Source organism: Oncorhynchus tshawytscha, linkage group LG15 (genome assembly GCF_018296145.1).
Source record: "Oncorhynchus tshawytscha isolate Ot180627B linkage group LG15, Otsh_v2.0, whole genome shotgun sequence".
NCBI lineage: Eukaryota > Metazoa > Chordata > Actinopteri > Salmoniformes > Salmonidae > Oncorhynchus > Oncorhynchus tshawytscha.
Genome location: NC_056443.1, coordinates 16,482,557 through 16,494,432, shown reverse-complemented (window position 1 = coordinate 16,494,432; position 11,876 = coordinate 16,482,557). Strand labels below are relative to the sequence as shown.

At 42.6% G+C, this 11,876-nt stretch overlaps 1 protein-coding gene and 3 non-coding genes across 4 annotated transcripts; all 4 read right to left on the bottom strand.

Annotated features, from left to right (window-relative positions):
* Positions 1–5,095: 5,095 nt before the first annotated feature.
* LOC112214505 (40S ribosomal protein S4) lies at positions 5,096–11,460 on the bottom strand. Its single transcript, XM_024373294.2, has 7 exons — positions 11,378–11,460; positions 10,780–10,857; positions 10,147–10,327; positions 8,303–8,400; positions 7,637–7,808; positions 6,842–6,999; positions 5,096–5,264 (listed from the first exon to the last, which is right to left on the bottom strand). Exons 1-7 carry the CDS (start codon positions 11,378–11,380, stop codon positions 5,163–5,165), a joined length of 792 nt encoding a protein of 263 aa, XP_024229062.1. The 5' UTR covers positions 11,381–11,460; the 3' UTR covers positions 5,096–5,162.
* Positions 6,616–6,750, bottom strand: LOC112215102. The gene has a single exon (XR_002948203.1). It is a non-coding gene; the product is annotated as a small nucleolar RNA SNORA57 (small nucleolar RNA).
* On the bottom strand, positions 8,121–8,196 carry LOC112215086. The gene has a single exon (XR_002948188.1). It is a non-coding gene; the product is annotated as a small nucleolar RNA SNORD61 (small nucleolar RNA).
* On the bottom strand, positions 9,830–9,905 carry LOC112215085. The gene has a single exon (XR_002948187.1). It is a non-coding gene; the product is annotated as a small nucleolar RNA SNORD61 (small nucleolar RNA).
* Positions 11,461–11,876: the final 416 nt, after the last annotated feature.

Genomic DNA, 11,876 nt, shown 5'->3' with positions numbered 1-11,876 from the left:
ATGCATGTGCAGCCTACATGATGACATTATTATTATGGACAAAAGAGCAAGATTATTTTTATTTGTCAAATGTCAGCCAAACATAGATTATCATGTCACCAGAATAAGACCCTCTGTATTTATTTGAAAAGGGGGATCAAGCTCATTATCTTGCACCACCCTGTGAAGTTCATCATAATTTATTTCTTCTGTAGAATAATAAACTGCATGGGGGGCATTTAAACATTTAAAAAAAAATTTAGTGTCCGATCCTTTAGATGGTCAAACTATGGATCATTTAGCTATTTTATTTGGACTTTTAGGACCCTTTAGGTACATACTAAAAATGATAATTTGATCAAATATATCCCAATCCCAGAACAAATATATTTTGGCCTTTACTACTAAAGCCCATTGAAACGCAATGAATAACACATTCACGAATGGCAAACAGGGGAGTCAATAAATAAATCACAAGAAAAAAGGTTTTGAAGTGTCTGTCCTAAATCTAGGAGATAAAAAAACTCAGGAAATATATATTTGTATTTAAACATATTTAACACCATTTTGGGGGTAGGCACAAAACTAACTTCATACTTCTATTCATTTAAAATAAACGGTACCGGTTACCTTCAGAAGATTCCCGTGACAATTGTGGGGGTCATAGAGCAAAACAGAGTCATAATAGTTTGTAGGTCAAACCATTCGGACGCTAATGGAAGTTTACTTTCTTTTCTGGATGTCTTATGGTCTGACAATTACCTATGTAGCTCTGCAACCTTTCACCTTTCACCGCAGTTAAATAAAGGTAAAATCAAAAAGTTCCACGTTCATCTGTACAAACAATAGTACGCAAGTATAAACACCATGGGACCATGCAGCCGTCAGGAAGAAGATGCGTTCTGTCTCCTGGAGATTAAGGTAATTTTGGAGCGAAAAGTGCAAATCAATCCCAGAACGACAGCAAAGGACCTGGAGGAAACAGGTACAAAAGTATCTATATCCACAGGGTTCTATATCGACATAACCTGAAAGGCCGCTCAGCATGTGCATATGGGGACAAAGATTGTACTTTTTACAGAAATGTCCTCTGGTCTGATGAAACAAAAATAGAACTGTTTGGCCATAATGACCATCATTATGTTTGGCGGAAAAGGGGGAATGCTTGCAAGATGAAGAACACCATCCCAACACCGGGGCTGCATGACCCCCACACGGGGGCTGCTTTGCTGCAGGAGGGACTGGTGCACTTCACAAAATAGATGGCGTCATGAGGGAGGAAAATTATGTGGATGTATTGAAGCAACATCTCAAGACATTAGTCAGGAAGTTAAAGCTTGGTCGCAAGTAGGTCTTCCAAATGGACAATGACCCCAAGCATACTTCCAAAGTTGTGGCAAAATGGCTTAAGGACAACAAAGTCAGGGTATTGGAGTGGCCATCACAAAGCCCTGACCTCAATCCTATAGAAAATGTGTGGGCAATCCTATAGAAAACTGAAAAAGCATGTGCGAGCAAGGAGGCCTACAAACCTGATTCAGTGACACCAGCTCTGTCAGGAGGAATGGGCCAAAATTCACCCAACTTGTGAGAAGCTGAGTTTAAATGTATTTGGCTACGGTAACTTTGATTTCCCCCCATCTATCTTCAGAGCTCGTGCTGTTAGGTGACCTAAACTGGGACATGTTTAACACCCCGGCCATCCTACAATCTAAGCAAGATGCCCTCAATCTCACACAAATTTTCAAAGAACCTACCAGGTACAACCCAAAATCCGTAAACACGGGCACCCGCATAGATATCATCCTAACCAACCTGCCCTCCAAATACACCTCTGCTGTCTTCAACCAGGAACTCAGCGATCACTGCCTCATTGCCTGCGTCCGCGGTCAAACGCCACCCCTCATCACTGTCAATCACTGGCCACGGGCAGCGTTCGGTACACTAACACACACACATTCATGGCGCCTCCCTGTTCCGTTATCAGCTACGTTAACAATGTGGGTCGACACACAAGTTAACTTCTTTATCTTAGTACATACATTTCACACTTTATTCTTACATAATGGTATACATGGTATAAAGAATATACAGACAAGCGTTCATGTTTAATTTAAGCAACGTTTATTGTACTTTTCTTTTTTTAACACCCTTTTCTCCCCAATTTCATGGTATCCAATTGTTTTAGTAGGTACTATCTTGTCTCATCGCTACAACTTCCGTACAGGCTCGGGAGAGACAAAGGTTGAAAGTCATGCGTCCTCCGATACACAACCCAACCAAGCCGCACTGCTTCTTAACACAGCGCCATCCAACCCGGAAGCCAGCCGCACCAATGTGTAGGAGGAAACACCGTACACCTGGCAGCCTTGGTTAGCGTGCACTGTGCCCGGCACACCACAGGAGTCGCTGGTGCGCTGATGTGATTTTATTTTTTCCTCCTACACATTGGTGCGGCTGGCTTCCGGGTTGGATGTGCGCTGTGTTAAGAAGCTTAGTTGGGTTGTGTATCGGAGGACGCATGACTTTCAACCTTCGTCTCTCCCGAGCCCGTACGGGAGTTGTAGCGATGAGACAAGATAGTAGCTACTAACAATTGGATACCACAAAATTGGTGAGGAAAAAAGGGGTAAAATTCAACAACAAAAAAAGTTTATAAAAAACAAAATTGGTTCTGCAATGTTGAACATTTTTGTGAGCTAATGAAAAAAACTCCCTTTTTTTACCATTTATGTCCCTGAGCCTCCTTTGAACATTGAAATGCTGTCTGATTGTGTGGGAGTTAGGAAATAAATGTACATACACAGCCTTGATTGGCTGATAGGATGGTCTAGAGCCCACCCCCTTACCAAGATGAACAGTCACTGTCCTATTATAATCAAATCAGATGGTGACGTCATGATCTGGCGCAGAAACTCCCGAACAGGTTGAAATTCCAGTTCTTACACAAAAGGGGCATTATCATTTTCATAATTTCAGTGTGATTTCGATGCTGTAGTGTGGACATATAATTTAAAAAAACATTAACTACACTGCCCCTTTAAGAAAAGTGTAAGGGTGCCAAATTTGGTGCTTTTATCACAACGTTTACTATTGTCTACATTTTCAGTTAAGTATACAAGAGATCATTTTTTTATTCTTCCATATTAACACAGAAATCATGGTATACAGTTTTTTGTCCAGTAAGTAGTTGTTTGACAAACTCCTAAAATTACAGAAGGATCAAAATAATATTTGGACATGGACATTTTTGACCAGTTGGGGTCAAAATGTATTTATTGACACTTAGGGTTAAAAGGGTCCATAATACATCAAAGCATATCGCTCAATCTGTTCGATTTTGAGTTTGAGCATTAGCAACATGTGAAGTATTGGTCCCATGTTTTATGAGCTGAAATAAAAGTTCCTGAGAAATTATCCATACACACAAAAAGCTTATTTCTCTCAAATGTTGTGCCAAATTTGTTTACATCCCTATTAGTGTGCATTTCTCCTTCGCCAAGATATTCCGTCCACCTGACAGGTGTAGCATGATCATTACACAGATGGACCTTGTGCTGGGGACAAAAGTCCACTCTAACATGTGCAGTTTCGTCACACAACGCCACTGCCATTTCAAGATTTGTGGGAGCGTTAATTTGGCATGCTGCCTGCGGGAATATCCAAGAGCTCTTTCCAGAGAATTGAATGTTAATTGTGACTACCATAAGCCGCCTGTAATGTCCTTTTAGAGAATTTGGCAGTACGTCCATCCTGCCTCACAACCGCAGACCACGTGTAACCACGCCAGCCCAGGACCTCCACATTCGGCTTCTTCAGCTGGGAGATAGTTGGAGACCAGGCACTAAGGCACAGCTGAAGTAACTGCAGGTTTGTTCATCTAAAAATGTCTGAACCGGCAGAAACCATATCACCAAAGTTCATCTGTGTGCTCATCGTCCTCACCAGGGTCAACTTCAGTGGCTCACCTTTGTTGGCCACTGGAGAAGTGCACTCTTCACAGATGAATTCCGGTTTCAACTGTACCGGGCAGATGGTATTGTGTGGACATGTCAATGTTGTGAACAGAGTGCCCCCATGAGCTACAGACAACAAACACAATCACATTTTATTGATGGTAATTTAAAATGTAGAGAAAGGTAACGAGACCCTCAGGGCCATTGTCGCACCATTCATCCGCCACCATCACCTCATGTTTCAACATAATGCGCAGCCCCATGTCGCAAGGATCTGTACTCAATTCCTGAAAGCTGAAACTGTCCCTAGTTTTTCCATGACCTTCAAACTCAGACATGTCACCAATTGAGCATGTTTGGGATGCTCTGGATTGACACGCACAACAGCGTTCTAGTTCCTGCCAATACCCAGCAACAGCCCAGCGATTGGAGTGAGTCAACATTCCAGGCTACAATCAACAATCTGATCAACTATAGGAGACGTGTTGTGCAGTGAGGCAGACGGCAACACCAGATACCGACTGCTTTCCTGATCCACAACCCCTACTTCTTTAAGGTATGTGAAATCCATAGATTAGGCCCCAATATACCTTTCAATTGACCAGTGTCTTTATATTAACTAACACAGTAGGATCTTTTAAATTGTTGCGTTTACATTTTTGTTGTGTAGCGTGCCCTAGGGCAATGTGTCCTGATGGTGGCACTGTGGGGCCGTAGCTTGAATCCTACCATCGCTGCTTGCAGCCCTCTTCTCCATGGTCTTCTGCAAGGTGAAAACTGGAAGACATCCCCCTAATGACCAGCAGCAATAACATACCACATCACCCAAACCACACCTTCCAGTGCATGACAATGTTCATAGAAGACTGAGTGCCAATATACACAATGACCCGAATACTGGTTTAAGTGAATGTGAATAGTGTTAAATGGCAATTATCACAACATGCTTAGCACATACTGTAATGTTCAGTGAGATGATCATATAAGCACTAGCCTGTGTAAATAACAGGCCTAATTGTAACAAAATACTCATCCACCTCTCACTAGTTTACAAGAAACCTACATAAACATTTCATCAAAATACATTTCCCTTTCAAATAATTTACAACCCCGATAATTCACATAATCAACAACATGGAAAACAATAGTCAAGTCAGGGGTTGGATTTTGTTGTAAATAACATTGTTTTTATTTCAAAGCCAGGATGCCTAGACCTACATATAGGACTTAGCTGCTACCGGCCTTGGCAGCGATTCTCTTGTCTCTCTCCTCAGCGATTGTGAGACGAATACCCTTTCCACGGGGCAGGGACACCCACGGCTTGTTGCCCTGGAGATGGGGGAGGGAGAGAGTAAACGGAAGATATTACAAAAGAATGCCGGTAAAGAGGGAATCTACAAACATGGCACAGGAAGTGGTCAAAAGTAAGTGGACAAAAGATGATGCAATTTAAAGTGAATGCTGATTCTTAGGAAAAAGGAACATTTCATCTTAGCTGTAACAAATACTGATGTTAGTCTAAAAAGATCAAAACCATCCTTGCGAGTGGCACAGCGGTCTAAGGCAATGCATCGCATGCAGTGCTATAGGTATTACTACAGACCCGGGTTAATTTCTCAGGCTGTGGGAGTCCCATAGCACAGCACACAATTGGCCCAGCATCGTCCGGGTTAGACCGGTAGGGCTTAAATTGGCGCTCTAGCGACTCCTTGTGGCAAGTGGGTGCCGGTGGGCTGACCCCGGTCACCAGCTGAACCGTGTTTCCTCCAACACATTGGTGGGGCTGGCTTCCGGGTTAAGCTGGCGAGTGTTAAGAACATGAGTAGGCGGGTCATGTTTTGGGGGACGCATGACTTGACCTTCACCTCTCCCGAGCTTGTTGGAGTTGCAGCGATGAGACAAGATCGAAAATTGGGGAGGGGATTCAAATGAAAAAACAACCAAAACCTGTCTATAACGCTTGGGACCGATAAATTGACCAGGCTGTAGTATTTACTTGTGTTAAAGGGATAGTTCACCCAAATGACGTTTTCTTACCCTGTCTATGGAAAAGGTATGACTGCAATCCATGCTTTGGTTTAGTTGTCATGGCACAGTTTCCAAATGCTAGCAGGACCGATATTAGCATTTTTCGCTTATCATGTCCAAATCATCTGGCAATATCTAAAAGCATGGGTCTCCAACAGGTAGATCGCGAGCTCATAGCCCACCTAGGAGTAGCTCACAGTATATTACGGACACAGGGAAGAGAACATGGCCATTTGAAAGCTAGAAAAACAACACGCTTCATTTTTTAAAGGAGCTCTCATGCCAGGAAAGGTTGGAGACCATTGATCTAAAATGTATTGTGAAGCTCAAAGTCACTTATAGATGAACTAAAATGTATTGTGAAGCTCAAAGTCACTTACAGATGATTTGAAATGGTGCAAAAATGCTAACATTAAATGGGATTTGTGCCACAAATGCTGAAACATTAGTATGTAGAAACAGTGCCAGGGAAACTAAACCAAAGCATGGATTGCTGTCATAACTTGTCCATAGACTGCTTACATGGTAAGGACCAATTGTGTAATTTGGGTGAACTGTCCCTTGAACAGGTCTGTCTATAGAACATACTTCCTATTAAATCTGAAGTTGTGTCGTTTTGGGATGGTTGGTAAAGCTACTGTTCATCATTGTCAAGTGTGCCAGCGATTGAGGATAGAACCAGCAGACAATAACACGCTGGTACCGAAGACATAGCATTGGCTTTGTTCTACCTCCGTACAATCACACATGAGTACTGAGCAACTACATGAGTGTCAAGAAATGGAGGGGATGAGCAATGTCGTCAGGGTGTAGTATAGCTCATGTTTGTATGCAACGGTATGTGTTTGAGTGCGCATGTATGAGTCTTCTCTACTTACCTTGCCAATGATGAAGATGTTTCCAAGCCTGGTGGCGAAGATGTTTCCAGCGCTATCCTTAACGTGCACAACGTCAAACGAGCCAGGATGCCTCTCCCTGTTGGTGATGATACCAATACGCCCCAAATTGGCACCGCCGGTCACCATGCACAGGTTACCTACAGGGAAAAGAGAGGGGAGACAAAAGGGGAGAGAGCGATGAGGGTAAAGGTGGTACTTCAAAAGTATGCCAAATATGATTGGGTAGTATTTTTGCTTTGCATCAGTCAAGTCTGCAAAAAGTTTCAAAGATGGTGCTTAGTGGATCCAAGGGTCTGTATGAATAGACCACCATTTTTTACAATTCATTTTTCCTACAAAGTGTAAAAATGAGTCAACAATCCAGTTCTACATTCACCGTTGAAGAAAATGTAACCCCTACCATGGGATAAGCAAGACTACACAAAATCTTAATTTAGTTACTCTGCCCGTGTAACAGTGTCTGAGATCAACGGTCCCTGCCAGCCGTGGGATGCAAGATAGACAGGGATAGTAGGAAACTAGTTGATGTGTGCAGGGGGAACAACATAACAACATTGAACAAGCTGCACTGTAACTTATCCTGCTTTTCTAATAATTTTTCAATTTGACTAAATTCAAGACAAGCCAGACATTATTACCACCCCGCACACTTAATAGATTTGATATGTAACACTTCAAAAATCTATCAGGCAAACCTTAAAGACCCCTTTCCTAACAGGTATACATTTCCTTTTCAATCACTTTAAAAGTATATATTTTTAACCGTGATGTTACCTGTGTCGAACTTGATGTGTTCTGTGATCTTGCCGGTCGCGAGGTCGATGCGGACTGTGTCGTTGACCTTGATGAGGGGGTCGGGGTAGCGGATGGTGCGTGCGTCGTGGGTCACCAGGTGGGGGACTCCTTTGGTGCCGATGAGGTTCTTCTTCACCTTGCACAGTTTGTACTAGAGGGAAGAAGAGGGGGAGAGTGAGTGATTATTATGGCATGGCTTCCCAAACCTAGACTCGGAAGTGTAAATGCTTAATTAAAAGGGAAAATCCACTAGAATGTTTCATTAGTCAACTGCTGATAGTACAAAAACATTTTACTGCTGACACGTAAAATGTAAGATATGACTTTAAAAAATGGATTACCCACTTGGTTTTGAAGTCTAAATCCTAATGTGATAAACAGGCATAACTACTCCAAATGAAACCACACAAAAGGTTGAATTTGTAACCCTTTCACATTAGGATTCATCCAATTCTTTTGGTTGGAGCTCAGAACTTCTTAGAGGTATTGGTGAGGGTTTTTTCAGCTCGTTGATCAAAACCAAAGACTGTCTTCATTGCTCCCTCCATACAGAATATCATATTGTACTTGTACTGCTTGGTTTAAAAAGACAGGCTTGAGCTGTGAATAACTAGACTCGCAACCATGTGTGACAACGTGGCATACCTGGGCCTCCTCAGCGGTGATGCGGTGAACAGTGAAACGTCCCTTCACGTCATAGATCAGACGGAAATGCTCTCCAGTTTTCTCAATGCTGATCACATCTAGACAGACATCACGCATTCATATCAATGATCACATCCAGAACAGGCCAACACCAAAATAGGACGCATCAGACCAAATTCAATAAAGTCAGTCAGGATCAAAATCTCATAACTGGGAACAAAATGACACTGCACATTTTAGATACCAGTAGTTAGAATGACAGTCAAACCAACTGAATGACAGTCAACCCAACAATATGTAGTCCGTTCATAATAGTAATAATTAGGTTGGTGCTTACATTCCTCATATTTCACATAGGTACACGTGTATTAATACAGGTGAATTGGAAATTTGTTTTTGCATATCTCACTCCTGCGACACCCCCGGAGAGTGGGGTCATGACCAGGGTCTGCCATTATGAACAGAGCAATTAAGGTCAAGTTCCCTTTTCACCTTGTCGGCTCGGGATTCGAAACAGCAACCTTTTGGTTACTGGCCCATCTACCACCCAGGTCAGATACTAACAAAAAGCACAACACAACCCATTCCATTGTACACCAGCTAGCTAGGCAAAATATCAGACTACTAGAGGGGCACAATACAAATCCTCTAGACTCAATTGTGTATCAGAGGAAAACATCTCACACCATTTTTCCATCAAAGCATGTGATCTAGCCTTGTGGTGCACCAATGCGGGAGGGCATGGTCCAGTGACAAATCCACTCCATTGTACATTAGATGGCTCGGCTAACATCCCACTGTATGTTCTAACAGCAGTGTGTGAGCTAGCCTTAAAGGAGAAGTGTTACATGGTCTGCATTGACATAATGTGAGGTTTCACCTAGCCCGGGAAATTAATCACAACACCATCATAGCTCTCTTGGCAGGAATAAAAGTCGTACAGAAGTGTGTGTGCGTGTGTGCAAGATGGTGTGTGCATGAAAGTCTAATGGGGTACATGTGAAGATGTGTGCCTGAGAAACCGTGTGAATATGAGAGTGAATGTCTACTGGTGTGTGTACAAGTTTGCTTGAGCCCCTAGGAGGATATGGGTGAAGATCCAAAAAGAGATTAAATTCCTTTAAGTGGGTCCACAGATGTCCCTCCATCTGATGTGAGGTGTGTTGTGCACTTATCTAACCAGAAGCCATGAAGACCAAATGAGAAAACAAGTGAGGAATAATTTGACAAACGTGATCAAGACACCACCAAAGCCCAGACTAGCTACAACTAAATGAAACTCACTCCAAACACTAAGCGTGCCATCTACCAAATCAGGCTAAGTGCAAAACTCTTTAGATATTTAAAGAAGAAGTCTTCGGTCAGTTCAGTGCCTTGCATCCAACGTGATATGCTCATCACAACAACATCCCATCCTTAGACTGGGACACACAACGAGAAACATTTACATATGCAATTCCACAGCAACGAGGAGATACGTCATATAACCTGCTCAAATACTACAAAATGCATCCCTACTTTAAGTTAGAGCTCAGAACTTCTTAGAGGTATTGGTGAGATTTTTTTCAGCTCATTGATCAAAACCAAATATTGTCTTCATTGCTCTTATTTCCAGCTCTAGTCACGGGCTAGGTGAAATGAGTGAATGAGTGGAACAGTACCCTCACCCTTCTTCCCTCCAGTCCTTCACTTCATTCTCATTACCCTTCACCCACACCTGTCATCTTCCACCCCTCTCCCCTATGAAATCAATAGGGAAGGTCACATCACTGCAAACTATACTCCTCTCCCTTCCTCAGAACATACTCACCCCTTCCCTTCCTCACTCATTAAACCCAACTCACCCATGAAGCCAGTGGGGTAGGTGATGTCGGTGCGGACCTTGCCATCGATCTTGATGAACCTCTGCATGCAAATCTTTTTGACCTCGTCTCCGGTCAGGGCGTACTTCAGACGGTTCCTGAGGAAGATGATGAGGGGCAGGCACTCCCTCAGCTTGTGGGGACCGGTGGAGGGACGAGGCGCCTACATAGATAAAATTGGGTGTGCTATTTTAACTGCTATATGAGCAGTAAACAATGACAGCTATAGACCACATTGGTTCAGCAGACAAGTATACACAGGAAGACATAACTATGCATTAAAACAGCAATGTGTCAAGTAATTTTCAACAAACATGTTATTGCCTATACTTTCTTTGTGTGTCTTATAAATGTCTGTTCAGTTGCAGGTGGTTCGCCATACACCAGAGAATATTCAGAAAGACTACAATCAACGTTATGCACGGAGTGGAGAGTTAAGTCACCCCACCATTTTAGCTTCTTGACATCTTGCATTTCCCAACATCTTTGCAGGAACTAGTCGTTTCTATGCGACGCGGCCATAGATATGCCCCTCAATTTAGCTAATAATCGGCATGCTAGTCTGCAACTAACATTGTGGTTTTATAATTTAGGTATGAAGTAGCATGTACTTACGAACACTCCGGTGAGCTTGTCAAGCATCCAATGCTTGGGCGCTGCAACGCGCTTCAGGTGCTTCTTCGGTCCTCGTGCCTAGGAACCAGAAAAATAACTTGTCAACCCAACTAATGTAGTTAAACTTCCAGCCTAACAACAGACAACTCAGTTTCATTCGAAACACCATGCGACCTGTCTGGCTAGAGTTCGGCGTACAATATATTCATTTCCAACACGGTCCTTGAATGACAATTCCGACCGTGGCCTACTCGATAAAAACACAACAGGGTTTATGTTGACCCAATTCTCTCTGCAAAAAGGTTGTGCTCAGGTAAACACTTTTGAAATAGACTTTTGAACGTAAAAGTATTGGTAACAGAAACATTTGGTTCAAATGGGCAGCATTGACACTAGCTAACTAGCCGATGGTGAAATAATTCGTCTTTTCGAATATCGTTTCATAGACCAAAACTTAAGTCCTTATTTCAATACAGGGACGAGCCATCGCCAAATGTTTGTCTTTTCAAGTTATCACAGTTATATGTGGGATATTATATTCAGAAAAAGTGATGTTTGACGATGATTCTGGCGAGAATCGTTCGGAAACACAGCTCACCATGTTGGAGTCTGCGGGGAAAAGGACCTCCCACTTTCAGGCCTTAGAAAATAAGACCGAGTATTGGGCTGACGAGGGACAAACAGAGCGGAGTTTATATGTTCCGCTCTCTAGTGTCGCGGAGAGTAAACTGCAACTGGATGTTCCTTGAACTTGTTAGAAATACGGAAGATGGTTATTTTAGCAGGCCAGGTACACATACGTCAGTATTTGTATTGTATTGAATGGTACAAATACTAATATGGCTCTCACTGATTCTTATATAATTGTAAATGTTTTATATATTTCGAATGAATGGCAGTGTAGCGATCCTCGCTATATGAGCCATGTGACAATTCTCACCAAGTGTATTAACACTATTGGCGTGATGTGTAGGATGTTTGCCTAACACACCAGAGATCTGGGTTTGCTTCCCGCTCCCTACATTCATTACTATATTCTCAAATTGTAATATGCCTAAGCAACGCACATACAGGTTAACTTATTTTCCAGTCTAGCC